Source organism: Lygodium microphyllum, chromosome 18 (assembly GCF_053477565.2).
Source record: "Lygodium microphyllum isolate KBCC chromosome 18, Lygodium_microphyllum_v1.1.10, whole genome shotgun sequence".
NCBI lineage: Eukaryota > Viridiplantae > Streptophyta > Polypodiopsida > Schizaeales > Lygodiaceae > Lygodium > Lygodium microphyllum.
This window is the reverse complement of record NC_141152.1, coordinates 89,783,226-89,807,400: the sequence shown is the minus strand read 5'-3', so window position 1 is coordinate 89,807,400 and position 24,175 is coordinate 89,783,226. Positions and strand designations below refer to the sequence as shown.

General features: G+C 46.5%; 1 protein-coding gene across 1 annotated transcript in view; it reads left to right on the top strand.

The window, feature by feature from the left end:
- Positions 1–24,175, top strand: part of LOC148021135 (protein ENHANCED DISEASE RESISTANCE 2-like) — a 78,265-nt gene that overhangs the window by 11,739 nt on the left and 42,351 nt on the right. Inside the window, exons 3-13 of the mRNA XM_087698978.1 lie at positions 20,400–20,453; positions 20,553–20,618; positions 20,730–20,833; positions 21,195–21,253; positions 21,366–21,482; positions 21,596–21,633; positions 21,760–21,860; positions 21,963–22,058; positions 23,161–23,225; positions 23,380–23,451; positions 23,575–23,736. Of these exons, the coding sequence (XP_087555104.1) occupies positions 20,400–20,453; positions 20,553–20,618; positions 20,730–20,833; positions 21,195–21,253; positions 21,366–21,482; positions 21,596–21,633; positions 21,760–21,860; positions 21,963–22,058; positions 23,161–23,225; positions 23,380–23,451; positions 23,575–23,736 (934 nt within the window). The remainder of the gene's footprint in view (positions 1–20,399; positions 20,454–20,552; positions 20,619–20,729; positions 20,834–21,194; positions 21,254–21,365; positions 21,483–21,595; positions 21,634–21,759; positions 21,861–21,962; positions 22,059–23,160; positions 23,226–23,379; positions 23,452–23,574; positions 23,737–24,175) is intronic.

The window sequence follows — 24,175 nt, the reverse complement described above, 5'->3', positions numbered from 1 at the left end:
ATCTGCCTAGGATGGGGCGCCAAAATAGGGCGCAGCCTGATAAAAATCAGCTGCAGGCAGTCGGACTGCCACGTGGCAGTCCGACTGCACAGTCCGACTGTGCAGCTGGACTGTGCAGCTGCTGCCTGCTGCTGCCTGCCTGAAAACAGGCTATGATCTCTGACACCCCCTCTCAGAGCCTGGACAGGGCAGAAGCCTGAGGGATCTGGAATGTTGCCGAAGTAGAGCCTGAGGAAGCGCCTTCGTAAACAAATCCGCAAGATTATCCTCCGTCTTGCAATACTCCACAGTGATGGTCTCATCCAGAAGCTTTTCTCGGATGAAGTGGTACTGGATCTCAATGTGCTTCGTCCGGGCATGAAAAACAGGGTTCCTTGCCAAGGCAATGCAACTCTCATTGTCACATCGCAGCAATGTAGGACGAGTCTGGGGGCACCCAAGCTCCTCCAACAATCTCCGAAGCCACACAACCTCGCATGTGGGGGAAGATGCGGCCCGATATTCCGCCTCAGTAGACGAAAGGGCTACCGTGGGCTGCTTCTTGCTACTCCAAGAAATAACACCTGCACCCAAAGTAAAGCAGTAACCTGTTGTAGACCGCCTGTGGTCCACGTCACCGGCCCAATCCGAGTCGCTCCAACCTGCAAGTACAAGATCTGACCCATCTGTCCCTGCGGGGTAATGAATCCCCAAATCAGACGTCCCCCTCAGATACCGAAGTATCCTCTGAGCAGCCTGCCAATGCACCGTCTTAGGTTCACTCATGAACCCTGCCAAGAGCCCAACAGCAAAACATAGATCAACCCTGGTGTTGAGAAGCCAAATCAAAGACCCTATCAACTGTCGATAGCGGGAAGCATTCGCCAAAGGAGAAGCTGAGTGGGAAGTGGCCTTCCAGTTCGGATCCATAGGAGTAGAGAGGGCCCGACAATCTTCCATCTCAAAAGACACCAAGAGCTCCTGTACATATCTCTGTTGGGAGAGAAAGATCCCCCTCTGAGACTGAAAAATCTCATGTCCTAAAAAGAAATGGAGTAGCCCCAAATCCGTCATCTCGAACGTCCGATGTAAAGCTGACTTTGTCTCCTGGACTTGCTGTGCATCATCACCTGTGACAATCAAATCATCAACATATAATACAAACAGCACACAACCATCCTCGGAAGTGTGAACATACAGCTGCGGATCGGCCTTGGACCGCCGATATCCCAACTGAGATTGGAGGAACGAATCAATCTTCTCGTTCCAAGCTCGCGGGGCCTGCTTGAGACCATACAGGGCCTTCTTCAACCTGTAGACTTTCCCATCTGAAGAACCAAAGCCAGGAGGCTGCTCAACGTAGATCTCCTCCTTCAAATCACCATTCAGGAAGGCCGACTTCACATCCAGCTGATAAACAGGCCATCTCCTATGGCCAGCCAAAGCAAGAACAGCTCTAATGGTTGCCATACGAGCTGTAGGGGCAAAGGTGTCATGACAGTCAATCCCTGGGCGTTGGGCAAAACCCTTAGCAACAAGGCGAGCCTTGTGCTTATCCAAAGTACCATCACTGAGATATTTGGTCTTGAAGACCCACTTGACTCCAATCACCTTCTTCTTCGGGGGGCGTGGCACAAGTGACCAAGTGCCATTCCTCTCAATAGCCTCCAACTCAGCTTCCATAGCTTTCTTCCATGGGACGGACTGTAAAGCCTCCTTCACGGAGGTGGGCTCTCGATCCTGCATAACTCGGGACATCAAACAATAATTGGAGCACACAAGCTCCGAAGAATGCGCCTGGTGCCTCCGTGACCGCCGCGGACCATCCTGCGGTCCCCACTCCTCAGGAACCCCCTCGATCCCTGAATCACGGAGTGTGTCACGGGCCCAGCGAGGAGGAGGCCGAACCTCCCCTCGTCGTTCTCCATCAGTAGAAGACTCTGGAATGTCCACCAGTGGTAACTCCTCAGAAGGATCCGGTGGAACAGTAGACTCTGTGTCAGAAACAGAATCATAATCAAACGGCACAGGCTCCAGTGGAACTGTAGAAGGAGCCAAACTCTCCCCTGGATCTCCAAGAACGGGATGCTCCTCACCCGTTGAAGAAGCCGGAACCTCCACAAACCGCACATCACGGCTAGTATATACATCCCGCTTGACGGGATCATAGAGTCGGTAGCCTTGGGACTGGGAGCTGTAGCCAACAAATACCTGTTTGCGGGAAGCCGCTTCGAATTTGTCACGGTGAGCTTTGGGAATGTGAACATAGGCATCACACCCAAAGACCCGAAAGTAAGAAACATCTGGCTTCGATCCAAAATACGCCTCAAATGGAGTCATCCCTTCCACGGCCGAAGTAGGAGATCGGTTAAGGATGTGGACTGCAGTAGCCACAGCCTCGGCCCACAGAACCTGGGGGGTCTGTCGGTGCTCCATCATGGTGCGCGCCATCTCGATCACACTGCGGTTCTTCCGTTCGAGAATACCATTTTCTTGTGGAGTATTCGTATTGGCAAACTCCTGGTGAATTCCTCTATCTGCACAAAACCGAGCAAATTCATTAGAGACAAATTCACCTCCCTTGTCGGATCGCAAGGTCTTCAACTTCCGGCCTGATCGGTTCTCCTCAAAGAGAAGCCAATCCTTGAAGTGTGAGAAAGCTTCTGATTTTAGTGCCAAAAAGTAGGCCCATGTCATCCTGCTATAGTCATCCACGATCAGCATGAAGTACGAGCTCCCACGCAGGGACTCATTCCTCATAGGGCCACATAGATCCGTAGATACTAACTCCATCGGTGAAGTAGACCGCCGCGAAGCGGTGTGGGGAATGGCATCTCTATGCTGCTTCCCCCGTATGCAGGAGACACATGGCTGCTGGCTCACCACTATATCCGGCAACCCTCGAACAAGCTGTCCCCGTGACGCCTTCCGAAGATAGTCATAGTTCAGGTGACCAAACCTAGCATGCCATAATTCAGACTGTGACTGTGAGGTAAGAAGAAGAGTAGAGAGGGCAGTGGAAGACTTCAGTTTGTAAATGCCGTTCTCCTCATATCCAGATGATAGAACCTTCCTCGATTCACGATCAAGGACTCGCACTGTAGAACTGTCAAACTCCACCAGAAGACCAAGGGAACAAATCTTATGGACTGAAAGGAGATGGTACCCCAATCCTGGTACATGCAAAACCTCTGAAGTATGGGTGCCACCTCGTCCATCCGGAATGAGCTGCATCTTACCCCGACCTGCAATAGAAACTGAAGAGCTGTCTCCAATGAGAACCTGCCCACGCGACGGGCGCAGCTGGGCAACACCATCTGATGAAGGAGTCATGTGCCGTGAGGCACCACTATCAATAATCCACTCTCGAGATTGGGAAGCCGCCATCGCAGCATCAGAAACATTCGGTGAAGCGTCCTCAATGACAACTAGATGTAGAAATGCAGCTGATGAGGGTGCAGCCACCGCTCCAGAATCCTTGGTTTCCTTCTTCTTGGTGTCCTTCGAGTCTTTGTCAGGGCAATCCTTCTTCCAATGGCCAGTCTTTCCACACATATGGCATGTGGAGTCTTTGTCCTTGTCCTTCTCCTTGTCCTTCTTGGACTTGTTATCCCCCTTCTTCTTCTTTTGGTCCTTCCCCTTCTTCTGAGAGGCTTGACCTGTCAACGCCTCCGTCTTGGAAGCATTCTGTCCCTTTAACTGTTCCTCTTGGTCCAAGACCATAGGAACCAACTCCTCCCAACGAAGAGTAGACTCTCGCCCTGAAGCAATAAGGGCAGAGTAAAATGTACCGAATCGTGGCGGCAACTGGGACAAGAGTGTAATCGCCATGTCTTCGGAGGAGATCGGCTTCCCCGCATTCTGAACCTGCATCTGTAGCTGCCTTAACTTATTAATGTGTTCCCTTAGCGAAGAAGACTTATTGACGGACAAGGTCCGCATCTGTACCTTCAAAGAAACCCTCTTCATTAGGGTCATCCGATTGTACATTTGATCAAGCTCCAGCCATATCTCACGAGCCACCGTCAAGTGCTCGATGTGAGCGATCACGGCTGTAGTGCATGATAGAAAGAGAAAGGATCGAATCCTGGCATTCAGTTTGTCCCAATGAGACTGGGCCCTGGCCAACTCCGCACGAGCATCGGAAGAGAGTTTGGACTCATCTCTTACCGAGGGCCGGTCAATATCTTCCTGTACCAACTCCGCCAAATCATAGGACTCCAGAATGGCCAACATCATAACGCGCCAAATGCGGTAGTTGTCGCCGTCGAGCTTCTGATCTGTAGGAAGAGCCGGTAGGACAGGCACCTTCCGGTCCATAATCGCCTGGAACTCCAAGTCCATCTCTGTAGACATCTTCACTTGCAATGCCTTCTCAAACGCAAAAGCAGCCCCCTCTGACTGAGTAGACTCAGCCTGCTAAGGCTCTTCAGCGTCCCGAAGCTTCTTCACCCGCCGGAGGCGATGAAAAAGCAAAACCTGCACTTTTAGGTTGAAAACTCAAACTTTCTCCTCGACAAACAGCAGTAAACAGCAGCAAATCCACCACCTGTACTCCTTTCCTGTGCGCCCACACTCGTTTCAGCCTTGTTCCAAGGCACAACCCTCCTGTCTGCCCTTAAACGCAAAAAAACGCAAATTTGTGTCGCGATGGAAACTCCACTTCAGGTTGATTCTGCGCTCAGTCAGCCCTCAAACACTGCTCTGATACCATGTCAGAGTGCAGCGGTGCGGAAGCGTAGGACTGAGAGTGAGAGAACGCAGAGAGAGAAGGGAGAGAAAGAGACAGTGTACACTGAAGATCTGCTGTATAAAGAATGCTGAATACAAAGATATACACGGGCGCAGTGCGCTGGACTGCGTGTCTCCACCTCGACGATGCGACCTGCTGTCCACCTCGAAGTCTGCTGCAGTCTGCACTGTCTGCTGTCTGAAATCTGCGAACAGAGACAGAGATCTGCACGGCACCGGTCTGTAATCTGCGACAGAGAATGAATGCCAGACTGCTGAAAACGTCAGCAATAAATAGGCGAAAATCTGCCTAGGATGGGGCGCCAAAATAGGGCGCAGCCTGATAAAAATCAGCTGCAGGCAGTCGGACTGCCACGTGGCAGTCCGACTGCACAGTCCGACTGTGCAGCTGGACTGTGCAGCTGCTGCCTGCTGCTGCCTGCCTGAAAACAGGCTATGATCTCTGACACTTCTTCCAACATTTCTCCTCTGGATGTGTCCCTTTCCCACAGTGTGGGCACTTCGGTCTCTGTGAATCTGAGTCAGAGCCTGAAGAACTGTCCTTCTTCTTAGCCTTTGACTTCGTCTTCTTCTTCTTCTGTCCTTCCGAACCTGCAACAAAGGCTCTAGTGGAGTCGGATCCACTAGCACTGACCTCTCTGAGTCGCTCGTCATGCTCCAAGACAAGCGGGGATAGCTCCTCCCATAGAAGCTTCTCACGGGTCCTCGATGTAAGAAGGTTGGTGTAGAAGACATCAAACCGAGGCGATGGCAGCTGAGTCAAAAGAATCATAGCCATGTCTTCAGAAGATATCGTCCGACCGAGGGATGCAAGCTCATCCCTCATATCCTATAATCTGTTGATGTGGTCCTTCATGGAAGGACTATCATCAATAGCGAGCATCCGCAACTTCTTTTCGAGAGATATCCGGTGGGCAAACGTCTTCTGTTGATAGAGAGACGCGAGCTTTCTCCACACGTCTGCTGCAATCTTCAACCTGTGAACATGAACAAGGACAAAATCCTGCAAACTCAGAAAGAGGAAAGATCTGGCTCTAGAATTGGGCAGCTGAGGAAGTACGGGTACCTGTACAGGGGGTACCAAAGGCTGCATCTTCGGCCCACTGGAAGGGGATCGCCGAGATACAGGAATAGAAGGGGGACGGGAAAGAGGAATAGACTCCGGACGACGGTCCTCGTGATAGAAATCACGCCTTCGTTCAGATGAGTGTCGAGACAAAAGCTCGTCATCTAAGTCATCAAAGCCTGTAAACTGATGAAAAGACATCTTCCAATCTGCAAAACACCAAACACCAAAGAAAACTGTGCTGAAGCTGAAGTAGGACCAGTAGTCTGGTCACCAACCACCAAAACACAGGCTATGATAGCCTACAAACACCTGGAGCTGCAAAACGCAAGGATATCTGATGAAGATCACTAGAAAAGAAGCTGCCAGCACCAAAACGCAGCCTGGGAGTGGGTCGCCAGCAGGAGATGAGCCACCAGGAGTGGAAACGACCACCAGGTTAAGAAAATGCAGCCTGATGATGTGTCGCCCAGTTGAAGGAGGGGCCGCCTGATGGTAAACGCAAGCAGGAGGGATCGTTTGATGACGTGGTAGCCTCGGGAGTAGTCATCTGCAGCAAACACAAGAAGAATGGCCACCTGGATGGACCGCTTGGGTAGTTGGAGATGAGGCGACAGCAGCAGAAGAGGGGTGAGGTATCTCTCCACAAGGTTAGGTCCTCCGTGCTCTCAGTCAGGTGATGATACCATGTGAGAGTGTGCAACGGAAGAAGAACACGAACACAGAGGAGGAGAGAGAGACAACAGAAAATGAAGGAAGAAAATCTGCACTGACTGTAATGAATGCTGAATACAAAACTGTGGACTGATCAGTCCCTGCACGCAGCCCGAAGCGTCAGTGAGGGCATCAGATCAGGCTGATGATGACGGCAGCACCGAAGACGGAGGAAGATGATGGAGTCGGAGTGTGCACCTGCCAAAGAAGGAGGGAAGATGATAATACAACTGACTGCCAAGTGGGAAATGCACATAAAATCCCGACTGGAGGAGAAAATGCACTGAAATGCAATAAACTGAGTGCTCTAGAATGAGCTACCTCCTCCGTCAAAACAAGTGATAGACAAGTCAGAGCTCCTAAAGTCCTCGTCTGACTCAGACTGAGGCTCACGGGCAGGAGATGACAAGGCATGACAAACATGACTGCTAACAAGTTCTCCATGATGGCCCCCTCCGTCGCGACACGGCGTCTCCTTGCCAAACACATCAGTTGCCTCATGTCTTCACCGCACGCAGTAATAGGCGCCTCGTCCACGCCTGCTGCCCAGTGCCGCTTGGTTGGTACACACGAGAGTAGCTACCGCCTGGTTGGTCCATGTTCCCGACGACCTGTCTGCACGTCTGCTACCAGTCGACTCTGCCTGTCGCTTGCCTCTTGAAGGTCGTGTTCGAGTTGGTAAGCGTACATAGAACCTTAAGCTCTGATACTAGTTGTTGGAAGCGATAGGGATGCAGCTCGAGCAAGAGTGAACAAGTGAGTGTGACGACTTGAGAGAGAGTGAGCAGAATGAAAGTACGAGACGATAAGAGTGTATCAACCAATGTATTGGTACACAAAGAATAAAATGTATTTATACTTGGGGCTCGTAAGGGTGCGTTCACATGTACAATGTGCGTGTACTATACACGGAGTTTACCAGGCCTTCATATCCCAACATTATTTGGCCCCATCCATATTTTTAGCTGGGGTGCGAATCAAGAGCACTTTTAGGGTTTCTTTATGGTAGGCCACATGAGAGTTATTTTTAGGGTTTCTTGCCTATTCTAGCCTTCTCACTTCTAGTGCCCTCACTATAGCTACACACTGTACCGGGTGGAGGGGCCGATCATTGTATTCAGCTTTCACCTAGTATTCAGCTAAGTTCTCTTCTCATTGCCTTCATCGTTTCTTCTTGTTTGAGTGCTTCTCTTCCGCTTCCATTTCTCATATAGGAGACATATCCATCCATCTTTGTCACAGAAGCCACCTTGGGAAGCATCAAAGTCACATTGAGGAGTCATAGCTTGGTGTAGAAGCAACTTGTTCACCATTTGTATGGAACTAGCCCAACCAACTATAAAGATGTGCTAGGGTTTGGACTGAGAAAGCACAAATTGAGAAGAATATATTTTGATGAAAGTGAATGAATGCTGAAAGCAAATGAATGCATGCCTACAATGCTCAAAGGCAAAGCTGTCCAATAGGTGATTGCTCTTGTGGGAGGAGGTTGAGGGAGGTGTTGGAATGTGACATCCAATGGAGAGGGACCCGAGTGCTAAAACTACTAGTCGGAGTTGAGACATGTTGGAGAAATAGGCAGGGATCAAAAGGGTAGTAGTAGGAGGCGATGGAGTTGGTGGCCATGTGATGATGTAGAGTCTAACTAAGTGGGTAGGCTGAAACAAGTAAGCAAGTAACTATGCACACCATCTATTTATGGATGAGGAGCCAATCAAAGTTTGAGAGATAGCTTATGGGACATAGAAACTCTTTTAGTATTAAAGTTTGAGATTTGGGGCTGGTTAAATGAACTAATTAAGGTTTAATGTGTAATTAACCTTTTTTAGATTGACATCAACATGATCATCATCAAAGAAGCAAAGACATTAACTCATTAACATAGCATGTGTAGATGCCACTAATATCCTCGAACTAGCATTGCAAACCACCATCCTTGATGAAAGCTTTTAAAAGCACTAATTAGATACACAAAGTCCAAGTCTTGATCTAAGGACAATGAAGGATACTCACAATTGCCATATTGTCTTGAACAAACTCTTAGCTCCAAAAGAAATCCTCTAAAGAACAAGGTCAAGCCATGATAGTTACAGGCAAAGCTGAGTAGAAGTGCCATGATTAAATATATAATATTCCAATTAGAAAGCAATGAAGTGGAGTAGAGAATACGAGAGATACTTGGAGTTGGTAAGAGATCCTTGGACCTTGGCGAGCCAAACAAACAACACCTAAGTTCAACAATTTCAGTGAAAAGCAAGTCACATGTGGCGAGATTAGATGAATGTCACGACACGAACGACATACACATATGCCAAGAATAGGCTCAACAATGCATGGAATTTAGTGATAATACTGAATCAACATTAAAGAAACCTTGTCTAAGATACAAACACAAAGTAACGGAGTGTGGATCAAAATGCAAAAGGATGCAAAGGGTCTAGACCAAGCGTGAAAATAGGAACAAATGGATCCCAATGAACTATGACTTAAAACCACTGTGGAAGATCAAGACCTTGGTTTTCCTAAGATTAATTGCCAATCCACGATGATTCCACATTGTGTGTAGAGGTCATGTATGTGAAGATATGCTAGGTTTTGCATTGAGGAAACATAGCATGTACGACCAAGATTGAAGCACAGAGACTTAGACAGAAAACTCAAACCCTAAACGCAAAACACAAAATGCAAAAACTCAAAACTCAAACATAGAGACAAACATAGAGAGAAGAAACTCTGAAGTGAATGAATGTTGTAGATGAATGTAAGAGTGTATAGAATGCCCAAGGGCAGAGCAATGCAGTGTCAAAGAGTGACATCCACCAGAGATGGATCCCAAGTGCTGTGACCACTAGTCAAAGTATTGGAGTGCGGGAAACACCAAACACTGATCACCAAAGTGTTAGGGAACTAAGGTTACAATAAGATATGCGTTTGTTGATGTAGACGGCCTGTTGGATAGCAAAAACGCAGGTACTGAAGCAGTTGCCCGGTGGGAGAGATGGTAGTAGCCTGTTGCTTGGCACCAGATGCTGAAAACGCAGGATAATCACGTGCAATGATGACGCGATGATGCAACAAATGGAGACCTGCAAATAGTAGGGTGACGGTTGAAAACAGGCCGCCTAGGGCTGGATAGTGATGGGTGGTAGTTGGTGATGGCTGGACAATAGATGGTAGGTGGCTGATGGCTGAACTCTGCATGGTAGAGTGAGAAACCTGCACAAAAGGATCAGGCTAAATGGTGGACAGCTTGTCTACTTATAGATGTTGAAGGTTGCCCCAAAAAATTAGGGTTTTGGGGGACCACTGACACTCTCTCGAACCGTGCACCAAATTTGTGTTTTTCATTAATTGTGTTTTGGGATTGTTTAAAAGTGCTAGTCAGCTGTAAAGTGTGTTTTAGCTCAACAATGTAGGGCATGGAGATGTCATTATATACCCTCATGCGACTCAGAGACCAAGATAATATCATTAGCATAAAGCATAATAGAAGCAAATGTACCTACTATGTCCACCTCATCTCCTTGTGTAATGTGATCTTCTATCTTGTCGACGTAGGGTCCAAAGAGAGTAGGGGGGAAGAGGGCATCTTTGTGTTACACCGATGGTGCTAGAGACCATGTCTAAAATTTCTCTTGGACATCTCACTCGGTCTATCACCCTCTCGTATAGTGCATAGATGCCCTAAATCATGCTTGATGGGATTTCAAGTGTCTGCAACCTCTCTATTAGCCTATCTTGTGAGACTATATCAAAACTTAAAAACTTTGTGGAAATCCATAAAGTAGTAGAGTCTCTTCTTCCTAGCTTTCACCTGCTCAATCATGCCTTTTATGGTGAAGATGTGGTCAAGGGTAGAAAACCCTCATCTAAATCTAGGTTGTCTTGTGGCTCTCAGTCTCCCTCTGTCTACATAGGTGCCTAGCTCTACCATAATTGCGCCATATATTTTGGCCAATCTATGGTCCCTATGATGGTCTTGTAGTTACTAGTATCTAGGAGATCTTCAATCTTGTGGATAGGCACAATGGTATGCACGGTCCACTTGTTTGGAAAGCCTTCTGCTAGTGTCCTGTTAAACATGAAAGCAAGGAGAGGGGCCAAAATGCCCATTGCACAAATGAAATGCTCACCTTGTATACTTGTATGATTCATTGATCATCCATGTTGTCAGTGCTTTGCTGCTCTTCTCACCATATCATGTGTGAAGAAAGTGGATGTGTTAGGGCAAGGTTTTGGAGGGTGTGGAATCAGTGGCTGATGTGGTATATCACATAGTCTTTGCATAGGAGTGTTGTGTCTCTCGGCCTTCGATGGGTGTGAGGTGGCATGGCTTCTGTAATTTGCACCATGCTGTGGCCACATATTTGCTCATGAATAGGTGGTATATATCCTAGTATTGTGCTTCCTTGTATGCTTGCATGAGCAAGGTTCCTCATCTGCATACATGTCTCTCTCTTTGTAATATGCCATAGCCCTCTCTAGGTTTGGAGGTGTCTGTATAGCTTCTTGTACTCAATCATCATACCATCAAGTTCGGGGTATGGTCCTAGTTTGGGTGTATCCCATAGTATGTGTAGAGTGTGGGAAGCTTTGTGCTCGAACTAGGTGAGCCCATCATAGACATGGTGAGCATATATGTTAGCTAGCTCATGTGTGAAATAGAAGGTGGTGGGTTGGGTGTTGGCGGCGGCTAGAACCTATGGGTATGGGGAGTGGATATGGTGAGGGATAGGTAGGTATGGGCCACTCCAATTTGGTAGGGGGGATGGTGAAGGATCCGAGTAGCTCCATTGTCTCAATGGAGCCTAGGACATAGTCCACTATGCTGGAACCAATGGGTTGGAAGCAGATCAATGCTCTAGGCCGCTTCCTCATCTCGTTGTAGATAATGAGATGGTGTCATGACCGTAGCTCTAACAGGTACTGGCCATATCGTGTGCTATCGCCTCCAGTGTTAGTTGATACCCTGCTCATGTCTGCATCCTCTACATCCATCACATGTAGTTACCCTAGGTCTTCAAAATCATGTATCATAGTGTTTACTATGTGTCTTGTAATTAAAATCTCCCACTAGGAGAATCTCTCCTAGTGTACAATCTCATTTGAGAGAGCTGTGAATGGTGGCTTCCCATTTATTTCTCCATTACCCACCACTCGCTTTTGTTGTCGTGTCTCCCTAGTGGCATATCTTAATCCCCTCAGAGGAAAGTAACATAGGGCGAAGTATAGCATCTAGTCTTAGGAGACCTCCACCTTGATTCTCATGTATGCGTCAATGTCTCATGCCATGATACAGACTTAGTCCTGTAGCTCCTGTCTGATTAGGATTGTTGCTCCTCTTGACCCTCAGATGATGCTCTAATGTCTTGTGCAGCCTTTGCATGTGGTCTCCTAGACGTATCCTTGTACTCTAGGCAGTCCCCTCTCAGGGCTTTGGTGCGTGTCTGTAATCATGAACAAATCCTAGTTCTCCATCACCTCCTCCATTTTCCTTGGGTGTGTCGAGAGTGAACCATTATGGTTCCACATTGTCATCCGTTATCTTTGGGGTGTTTGTCTCATAGTCCTTGTGTCCCTATTCAACTGCCTAGCCATCGGTGATGACTTGACCATCTTTGTATATTGCTGTCTTGCCCTCTTTCCTAGCTTTGATTATTATGGGCATACTAGCTCATTATGTTCCACCGACATTTCAGTGAGATCATCGTCTATGTAGCTGGGGTCTCTTGGAAGTCCACGTAGTATGGTCTTCTCTCTCATGAAAGTCGATCTCTCCACCTCATCTTGGAACCTAATTAGGGTGCACTTTTAGGTCTTTCTCCCATCTCTCCACACTTTGGTGAAAGGAAGTGGATCTTCCTCTTTGTATTGGAAAGCCTTACTATCCTCTTTAGGTGGAACTTCGGAGGGGAATCGCTTGTAGAACAAGAAACTTAAATGGGAACAGCCTCTGAAGAAGGTTCCAAGGGTCTATAGTAGATTTGAGGGTAGCAAAATCTCTGATGGAAGAGTGGAACATGTTAATATCAGTATAATCCGTTGAAGATGAAATTCAATTGAGTAGCACGACCACCCTCTGAAAGAAAACCCAAAGAAATGAGTGGTCTAAATTTGCTAGTGGGAGTGGAGAGGCCTCAAGTGGTTCACACAGAAGGTATCCTGTCTGGAATGGATGGGCCAAGTTATTGTGAGAGTGCACAATGGAAAGAAGTAAGTGAATAGGAAGAGGAGACAAAGAGAATGTAGAAGAGAGAAGAAACAATGTGATTGCAATGGCTGAAGGTACAAGGCTGCAATGGTCAACCCCAACACATAGGGTATGGGCGCTAGATGGTAGTAGGGGGATGAGAAAATGAAGAGGGCTAGCTAATCACGAAGGATCGATGATGGATAATGAAAGTGGGAGGGCAAGCTGCCTATATAGGTGAAAAAGAGGGAAAACCCCAAATGTGCTCAAACCCCTAAATAATAGCCAATAGTGCACTAAAAGAAATGCACTAATGTGCCCTCTATATAAAGTGTCTAAAACACATAAAATGACAAACAAATACAATGTTAGAGCTCCTAATGTCCTCATCTAACTTAGACTAAGGCTCACATAGGTAAGAGATGACCATATTGTCAGAGTGCAGCGATGCAGAAGCGTAGGACAAAGATTGAGAGAGAGAGTGGACACAGAGAGGAGAGAGAGAGGAGACAGTGAAACACAGAAAATTACCTTCTGTGCATGATCCCCTGTCAGAATCAAATCATCAACATACAACACGAACAACACATGACCAGCCTCGGAAGTGTGCACATAAAGGTGGGGATCGGCCTTGGAGTGCCGATAGCCCAAGTTGGACTGAAGAAACAAGTTAATCTTCTCGTTCCATGCATGCGGAGCTTACTTGAGGCCATATAAGGCCTTCTTCAACCTGTAGACTTTCCCGTCCGACGGTCCAAAGCCAGGAGGTTGCTCAACATAGATCTCCTCCTGCAAGTCACCGTTGAGAAAAACCGACTTCACATCCAACTAATAGACAGGCCATCTCCTATGGCCAACCAAAGCAAGAATAGCTCGAATAGTCGCCATACGAGCAGTGGGGGCAAAAGTATCATGGAAGTCAATACCTGGGCGTTGAGCAAACCTTTACCAACAAGGTGAGCCTTGTGCTTGTCCAAAGAACCATCGCTAAGGTACTTGGTCTTGAAGATCCACTTGATGCCAATCACCTTCTTGTGGGAGGGACGAGGCACAAGAGACCAAGTGCCATTCCTCTCAATAGCCTCCAACTCGGCTTCCATAGCCTTTCGCCAATGGTCAGATTGCAAAGCCTCCTTCACTGAAGTGGGCTCTCAATCCTGCATAACACGGGTCATCAAACAATAGCTAGAGCAAACAAGCTCCATAGAATGTGCCTAGTTCCTCCGTGATCTCCATGGTCCATCCTGCGGTTCCCACTCCTCAGGGACCCCCTTGATCCCTGAATCTCGTAGTGTGTTACGGGCCCAACGAGGAGGAGGTCCTTGTCGCTCTCCATTTGTTGAAGACTCGGGGACATCCACCGGCGGAAGCTCCAGTGGGGTGGTCGGTGGAAGAGAAGACTCTGAATTAGAAGAAGAATCTCCATTAGAAGGCTCTGGCTCCAAAGGAACTGTCTCGGGAGCCCAACTCTCCCCTGGGTGCTCCTCACCCCCCTCTGTAGCCGGAACTTCCACGAACCGCACATCTTGGCTCATGTAGACATCCCGCTTGACAGGATCAAACAGACGATAACCTTGGGATTGGGAGCTGTAGCCAACAAAAACTTGTCGTTGGGAAGCCGCCTCAAACTTGTCACGCTGCGTCTTTGGGATGTGCACATAGGCGTCACACCCAAATGATCCTGAAATAAGAGGCATCAGGCTTAGTCCCAAAGTAAGCCTCAAAAGGTGTCATTCTGTCAACGGCCGAAGTGGGAGATTGATTGAGGATATGAACTGCGGTAGCCACTGCCTCGGCCCACAGAAACTGAGGTGTTTGTCGGTGCTCCATCATGGTGCGCGCCATCTTGATCAGACTTCGGTTCTTCTGCTCCAAAATGCCATTCTCTTGAGGAGTGTTGGTGTTAGCAAACTCCTGGTGAATGCCCCTATTTGCACAAAAATGAGCAAACTCATTAGACACAAATTCACCACCCTTGTCTAAGCACAAGGTCTTCAGTCGTCGGCGGCCAGATCGGTTCTCCTCAAAGAGAAGCCAATTCTTGAAGTGGGAGAAAGCCTCCGACTTCAAGGTGAAGAAATAGACCCATGTCATCCTGTTGTAGTCATCTACGATCAACATGAAGTACAAGCTTCCCTTCAGGGACTTGGTCTTCATCTAGCCACATAGATCCGTAGATACAAGCTCCAGAGGTGAAGTAGACCGCCTTGAAGCTTTGTTGGAAATCGCATCCCGATGCAATTTTCCACGAATGCAGGAGATGCATGGCTAATGGCTCACCACTATGTTCGAGAACCTCAGACAAACGATCCTCGCGATGTCTTCCGAAGGTACTCATAGTTTAGGTGGCCAAACCGAGCGTGCCATAGCTCAAACTGTGTCTGAGAGGTAAGCGCTATAGAAGACTTCAATTTGTAAATGCCATTCTCCTCATACCTTGTAGAGAGAACCTTCCTCAATCCACGATCAAGGACTCGAATAGCATCACTAGCAAATTCCACCAAGAGACTAAGGGAACAAATCTTATGGACCGAAAGCAAATGATACCCCAAGTGTGGCACATGCAACACCTCTGAAGTGTGGGTACCACCATGTCCATTTGGAATCAGCTGCATCTCACCCCGCGCAGCAATACAAATCAGTCTTTGTAGACATTTCACGTGCAATGCTTGCACAAACGCAAAATCAGCCCCCTTTGACTGTGTAAACGCAACCTGTTAGGGCTCTTTCCTCTGCTTCCCGAACCTTCTTCAGCCGCTGGAGGGGATGAAAAGGTAAAATTTGCAGTGGAAGGCCTAAAACACAGCCTTCCTCCCCTTCGAACAGCAATAACCTGCAACAAATTCACTAGCTGGACTTCTTTCTCGCACGCCCATACTCGCTTCAGCCTTGTTCAAATGCACAGCCCTCCAGCTCGCCTTCGGATGCTGAAAACATAGCCTTGTGTCGCGCTGAAATCTCCTCTTCAGGTAGGTTCTTCAATCAGTCAATCCGATTTCATCACTTTGATACCATGTCAGAGTGCAGCAATGCGGAAGCGTAGGACAAAGACTGAGAGAGAGAGTGAACACAGAGAGAAGAGAGAGAGAGGAGACAGTGAAATGCAGAAAATCTGCAGTGTAGTATGTTGTATAGGGGTGTAGAAATATACACGGGTGTAGAAATATACACGGGTGTAGAGAAAATATCTGTGTGTGTCTCCGCCGTGAGAACCTCGATCTTCGTCAGCCCGAACGCTGTCACAGCAAGCCGACATTGTCAGATGTCAGATCAGAATATCTGAGAGAGTGCCACAAACTAACTATAAATAGCCAAGAAAAAATAGTGCCCAGCACGGCTGCAGTAAATGCAGCCGACTGCATAAAATAATGGTAAAACTGTCTGACTGATCAGTCTGCTGCCACCTGGCATGTGTGGCAGTTGACGTGGCTCTTGCTCGGCACTTGCTCTACTGACATGGCACTCTAGCGGTACGGTTCTGCACACTATTGTCCAGGAAATGACTCTCTAACACATACAAGTCACACGACAAGTCACACGATTGCTAACAATCCCTCTCAGATCCTAGATGTGGTGGAAGGCCAAAGGAGATGCGGATCCAAGGGTGGTAGGAAGAGTGCCGATGCCAATGTAGTTCGTGGAAGAGAGCTAGCCAAGGAGCAAGACCTCCTCTCCATAGAAAAATCCGAGCAAATGGAAGGCTGCCAAAGGGCAAAGGAAATGGAGAGGCCTTGAACGGTTCACTCCTGAAAACTCCAATCAGGAATGGGTGAGCCAAGCCTCTAATCCAACTATGAGACGATTCTGAGGAACTGTCAAAGGCACCATAAGTTGCATAGAGACACCAAGGACCAAGGGTCAAGCGGCATGGAATGGTGGCTTGATGACAAAGAAAAGGGGTAGCTATATAAAAGAAAGGCCTAAAGTAGATTGGAAACCTTAAAAACTTCTCACGATCTTGGGAAGCCTCCTTAGAAACACAAAGGGTAATATCAGCCCTCTTTGAAAGGGATGGGAGATACGAGGGAACCACCAGAGGAGATGGTGGGGGATGGGATGGAACCTGTGGGATAAATGGTGTACAATGGGGAATGGTTGCGGCAATAGAAATTTGCCTTTGAGGGCCATGCACAATAGAAGGGGAAGGGGAAGGGGAAGGGAGCATAGACAGCCCTCTCTCATGCCAACTTGTTCCAAAAGGGGCTCCTAGAGAAGAATCCTTAACAAAGATGACTGGCTCGGTGAAGATAACGTGGGTCCCAAGTTGAGAAAGGCCATGAAGTGAGAGGAGAGAGAAGCCCAAGTCTGGAACAGGTAGGGCCTTAGAAATGGAGCTCGATGGACAGCTAGACAATAGAGGCAAGGTGCCAACACCAGTAATAGGCACCGAAGAAAGGTCACCAATAGTGATGATACCCTCTGACGGACGGAGAACGTATAACAAATCACCTTGAGGAGTCATAGGACTTGATGCATCATTGGCAATGGGCCAAGGCTGCTCAGAAGAAGAGAGAATCAAAGAAGGATCCTCCACAAAGGCTCCGATGTAGATCCACCCTTTGCTCTTTGATGAAGGTGAGGGTATATCCTCCATCACTTCTCCTTGGGGTGCGAGGTCTTCCCGCAATGAGGGCACATGGGATATCCTCTATGCTGCCCCACGAAAGCTATATTAGAGTCGGAAGATGACTCCAACTTCTCCTTCTTTCCTTTCTTTTGCTTGGCTTGTCCTGTACTTGTAGATAAAGTCATATAAGCACGGCCATATGCACGAGCTCCACAAGAATCAGTTTCACTGCGACGTGCATCCTGCTCAAGCACCAATGGGACTAGCTCCTCCCAAGTAAGAGTCTCCCGGCTACGAGAAGTGAGAAGACTGGTGTAGAACACATCATATGTTGGTGACAGAAGATGTGAGTGAAGTGACATAGCTAGGTCCTCCGAAGAAATGTTTGTACCAAGGAGTGAAAGCTCATCCCTAATCTCCTCCATCTTGTGGATGTGATCCCTCATCGTAGGGGAATCTGATAGATGGAGAGTTGTCGTAGCTTCGACTCAAGAGATAAGAAAAACCCAAATATCTCGATCTGGAAGAGAGATGCCAATCTCCTCCAAATTTTTGCAGCAGGGCGGAGATGTCTAACATGCATAAGTATAGAATTTGTACAACTCAAAAGGAGAGAAGAGCGGGCTTTGGCATTCAACCGATCCCATAAAGCCGCCAAATCCACGATCACACCATCATGAGGATCCACGGTTGGTGGGGGTATAGGGACTAAAACAAAATTCCAAAGGTCACAATCGTCAAGGAGACACTCCATGCGGCACGACCAAACAGGTCTTTAGTTTGTAATCGCAGCCAATCCAAGTGCTGGTAATGTACCAAGAGTGCCCCGAAATGGTGTACTTGCAATAAACGCAAATTTGCCCTGCTGCTGGCCTGAAAAAGAGGCTGCCCAGCACCCAAAAGAAGTCGCCTTGGTCAACAAAGACCAGTTAGTATGAGATCGTAGCAAAGAAAGAAATATGTCTGCCTGTAAACAGACCACCTAGAGAACACGTGCTGCCCAGCTTGCAAATGTGCCGCCCAGGAAGACCGATGACCTGCCTGCAGAAAACGGAGAGATACAGGGGTTGCCTGCACAAAAATGCAGGTAATGCAAGTCCTGGTTTTGTAGCAAGTGTGCTGGGGGATGCCTGCAGAAAACACACGTTTGTTTTGGTGTCGCCCAACCAATAGAACGGCCACCCAACTTGTTTGACATTGCCTAGGTGTAGTAATGGTGCTGCCTAGCCTGGTAGAGGCCGTCTAGGAGCAAAACACTAATCTGCCCTGGTAAATGTAGCCTAACAACGGGGCTGCCTTGCCTTGTTTGACTCCAAGCGCAAGGTCTGCAGCATGTGGGGAGGACCGATGGCCTGCTTTAACAAAATGCAGAGATATAGGGGCTGCCTGCACAAAAACGCAGGTAATGCAGGGCTTGGCTCTGCAGCACGTGTGCTGGGGGCTGTGTGTAGAAAACACAGGTTTGTTTTGGTGTCTCCCAGCCAATAGAATGGCCGCCCAGCCTGTTTTGACATTGTCCAGGTGTAGTAATGGTGCCGCCCAGCTTGGTAGAGGCCAGTTAGGAGCGAAACACAAATATGCCTTGGTAAATGCAGCCTAGCAATGGGGCTGCCCTGCCCTGTTTGACTCCAAGCTCAAGGTCGGCAGCACGTGGGGATGCCTGGCAAGTTTTGTCGCTGATCGAGCTCCTACGTGTGGCTTTGATACCATGTGAGAGTGGGCAACGGAAAGAGGAAAGTGAACATGGAGAGGAGGAGACAGAGAACACAGGAGAGAGAAGGAACAATGTGATTGCAATGGCTGAAGGTACAAGGCTGCAACGGTCAGCCCCAACATGTGGCTCTACACATCGGTGTGGGCACTCGATGGTAGCAAGGGGATGAGAAAATGAGGAGGGCTGGCTGATCACGAAGGATCAATGATGGATAATGAAAGTGGGAGGGCAAGCTGCCTATATATAGGTGAAAAAGAGGGAAAACCCTGTATGTGCTCCAACCCCTAAAAAATAGCCAAAATTGCACAAAAAGAAATGCACTAATGTGCCCTCCATCCAAAGTGTCTAAAACACATAAAAGTGGCAGACAAGTACAATGTCAGAGCTCCTAATGTCCTCATTTGACTCAGACTGAGGTTCACAGGCGGCAAATGACTACACAAGGCACACATGACTGATAATAGTTATTGGCTCGGCCAAATGATGATAGCAAGGTGCTTTTAACACCGAAAAGGACTCCTGTCAAAGACATCAGGGACAAAGGGCACGATATGTGTGTGTTAGGAGCAAGGAAGGGTGGCTTAGAGAAGGAAAAGCAACTGCTGCATGATGAAAGGGCGCTGTGAAGATGGAAAACCTTACAGAAGCTCCTACAACCCTGGGAATCCCCCCTCTGAAACTGACAGAAGGCCAGGGAATCTGTAGCCGCATCACTACTTCAGGTGATTAGCGAGCTTCAGAACTTCTCAGCCACGAATTAGGTGTTCTCGGAGGCTATACCTAGAATGTCTTACTCGTGACACCAAGCCAGATCTAGGTGCTTGTCTGACTTCACTTGAGGTTGAGCAAACTTGAGGAGGTACCTGCCCTGGTCTTCCAGGATGATAGAAGGTGTTCTTGGAGGCTATACCTAGAATGTCTCAGTTGTGACAGAAAGTCGGATCTAGGTGCCTATCTGACTTCACTTGTGGTCCAGCAAATTTGAGGAGGTACCCGCACTGGTCTTCCAGGATGATTTAGTTGAAGTCTGACAGTAGATATCACTGGTCTCAGATAACCTGCTACCTTACTAAATTTGTTTGAGTTGGATTTCTTGGATTGTTAATGAAATCAATTCCATTGTAAGCAGGATTGCATCCTGCCCATAGATGATGTAAGGTCACTTTGCATAGCACCTGCTTTTCTACTCTTGTTTTTTCCTTGATAACTGATAAAGGGCCTGAGGTTATTGGTTTTTGTGCAGACAATCTGGCTTTTCATATGCATGTGAGAGGCTAGAGCATTAGTAAGCTGCAAAAGCTCATGGATGTGACATTTACTTCATATTTCTTTGATAAAAATGTACCCAACAACATAATAAATCCATCAAGCTCTACTATTCTTAGAAGGGATGATCATTATACCGACTTTTTTGCAGGGTGTGTATGTTATTTCTGTTTACAACAAGAAAGATAAGTCCAGCCATATCACGGTATGATGTCTTTTTATTTTTGTTGCAAAGCGAAATGCCTGAAGTTCACTATTGCTAAAAGCTTGCCACAATATGGCTATTTGACAAAACATATTGCAGATGGCTTCCTTTAAGCTTCCTGAGGCCAACCTATGGAAGGAAGCGATTGAACAAGTGATCGAGCAGGTGCTTACGTTAGTTTCTGTCTTTTTTTCGTATAAGAGGCCTATCTGACCTGGCAAAGGGTGTTTTAGTACAATGTTATAAAGAATGACAACTGTCTTCAAATAATGGCAGTATCCGAACCTACAAGTAACTAATGGGAACACTCAAGGGTCACGGCTTGACATTAAGGGGGCTGTCTGCCATGAGAGGACTTCTTCATCTGATGGTGAAAACAAGTATGGCAGCTATTGTAATTATTGTTTTTGCACATTTGTGTGGAGAGTCTCAAAAGTGCTTGCTGTCAATGCTAATATAATGACTTAACTTTTAGACTACATAATACTATATGCAGTAGAGATGCCAAATTTGATCTAAGGTCAAAATTTACATGCAATCCTGAGTAGAGATGTCCAATTTCATCTACATCTGAGGTCTGAAATCAATGAGAATCTGTAATCAAAATTCAGATTTCATTGTTAGATTAAAGATATTACAAAGAAACTCAGAACATGTTGGCTCTTCTCAAAACTAGTAGACTTTTTTTCGGTGAGGATTCATTCTTCTTAACAGCCAAAAAGTGGTTTATTATTTCTATAGGAGTCCTATGACACAGGAAGATGAGAATGTTACAAAATTTGAGCCACCAAATCGTAACGGTATGCCAATTTATCTGACCATCGTTGTTTCCAAAAAGGGACATCTTCATATCTGGATCCAGAAATTTCACAATGTGCTATGAATTTAAACCACGGTAGGCTGGTTTTCCAGGTCTGCCTGATTCATATACCGATGCGAGCAATGAAGCAGACTCCAAGGTTACCCACAAAACCTTATCTGGTTTAAGTGGTTATAGAAAGCATTGGCGCTTGGTTCGCTGCCAAAATGGTACTTCATAGTTTCACAATAGCATGTTTGTTGAATAATGCCTAACCTAAAGCCTTGATTATTTTCATGATCAAATATGCACACTCTTAGCTTGTGAAGTTTTGCGCTTGCAGGATTACGAATATTTGAAGAGATTCCAGATGATTCTAGTGTGAGCTTTGTAACCTTCTCCAATGTGTAAATATTGTCTCATCAGATTGAATTATTCTGCACCTATCTGTTCAGGATTAGGTTTTAATGGCCAAAACATGTGCTCTCTATACATCTGTTGCAACAGTCCCCGAGTCATAGCAGGGCAATGAAAGCAGTTGGTGTTGTGGATGCAAAATGCGAAGACATATTTTCCTTGATTATGGGAATGGATGACACACGAAATGAGTAAATCCTTGATCATCTTCTCATCTTCTGTAAATCAGCAATATTGAGAATGATATTTTGTTGAGTGGTATTGTTGATTGCTGAGGGTTGTTTGAGCCGCAGATGGGACAGTACATTTCATAATGGCATGATGGTGGAGGAAGTAAACGGGCACACAGCCATATTGTATCAGCGGTTGCAACTTGTTTGGTGTAACTGGTACAAAATTAATGTTGTTATTTGATGTGCAGGCAAGTTTTAATGTTGCATGCATGAAAAGTGGGATCGTTTCCTACCTGTGATGAACTCTTATTGTTTCTATCCTGTTATGTTCTTTAAGTAATGGCAGGTTAGTTCTGATTGGAACATTATCTAGGAAAGTTGACACTCATGGGTTACCCCATCTGCGAGCTTCAAAAATCCCAGCTGCTGATTGTCTTGTTTGCACATGCCACAAATGCCTAATCTGATGTGTTCCCATGAGCTAGCTTTGCTGACTTAGACAAGCTGTTGTTTCTCATAGGCTATGCATCTACAGTATTTTCTCAATAACAGGTTACCCCATCTGCGAGCTTTGAAAATCCCAGCTGCTGATTAGCTTGTTTGCACAAATGCCTAATCTGATGCAGTGTTCCCATGAGCTCGTTTTGCTGACTTGTCTAGCTGTTGTTTCTCACAGGCTATGCATCTACAGTATTTTCTCAATAACATGGCCAGGTTTCTTGGAAAATTAGATCTGTTTATCTTTTTTCCATCATTCTTTGCATTCTAAGTATCAAACAGTTTAGTTTTCCCTTTGGGTTTCCAGCTAATGATGATCCAGACTTGACCTTGCCCTTGCCTGAGCTCATACTGGTGCAGTTAAAGCTTCTCCTAGAGCAATCGCAAACCAACTCGTGAAAAGAATACCATTTGTCATTGCATTTTGCAACCAAGAGAATAGTAATAGTTAAGTTTTAAAATGAGCCTAGTACACCACCGAGCATGGTAGGCACAAGTGATGCATCAAGAATAACCTTATCAATGTTTCTGTTCTGTTGAAAAACCTTTTAGCTCTGGTTGTTGGACTTCCCAATGGGTTTTGTGGTTCACCGTTTTTCTGCTGTGGATTGGTTATTGGCATTCAACCTCAAGTTGGTTTCACTGTCTAGTAATTGGCTTGATCTTCTTTCTTTGCAACCTTAGTTTGTTATTGCTGGTTTTAAGGATCTGATCTTATGGTTGCCCTTAGGATTGAGATATTCATAAATCATGCATATTCAAGTGTATGCTTTCACATGGTGGTCCCTTGTAACCTAAGTTGGTATACCATGACATGTAGGCTAGTATGGCCCAGAGATTTATGCTATACACGGTATTGGCGACGCACTGACACTGGGCTATATGGTATGAAACAAGCTGGATCTCATAACTAATATACTCTCTCATAGCATTATGTTGTCTCTGTATCAGGTAGAACATATGTTTTTTGGTTGTCTATGGTTTAATCAGCAGGGAGTTAATAAAATAGTTGTTGAGGTCAGATTCAACTTTTCTGCAGTTATTGTATTTCAATCAAGGGAACATGCAGCTTGTCCTCCTCAACCAGGTTGTGTGCGAGCGCATATGGAGAGTGAGTAACTCTGTAACTGGCCCGGAACCTACTTGTAGCTCTGAAATCCTTGAAGCTTTATCTTCAGTCTTTGTCTTTCATAATTGTGTCATGCCTTCCATTCATGATTTTGTTTGTTTGCAGGTGGAGGTTTTACAATTTCACCCCTCAAACCTCGTCCAGGCTCTGGAGGATTTCGGGCTAGAGTTGAGCATCAAATTCACATTGATCTGCGAGGTTGGGGTGTTAGTTACCTCCCATTCTACCAGCAGCACTGCTTGCTGCAGATGCTAAATAGTGTAGCAGGTAAATCACTTGGGTCTTTAGCCCCACTTGTTCTAGCATGTGTTTGTATAATAGAAGATACAAGTGCAAGTCAAAACACATGTTTTCTTTCCAGCTTTCCTTTCTTGCTGATGCATGGCAATACCAGTTTTACTTGCTGAAAACTGTCAGGAGCTGGCTTCTGTTTGCTGTTGTCTCTTTCTAACATAAATTTTAAAATGGTAAGGAAGGGGTGTTTGAGTACTTTGTGCTGTGTTCTGGCTTCACAATGGCCAGAATATATCGAGCTGTTGCTATTCTGCACTATTAGAATCCTTCAAAAATTCATTTTGGATTATGAATTGTTGGGTATTTGACTTACGCCTCACTTACACCTATGCTCACATAGGAGTGTCAGTGATCAGTAGGACATTGGGGCACTTTTTAGTCTTGGTAGGAGAGTCTTTTCCCCCAGACTTAT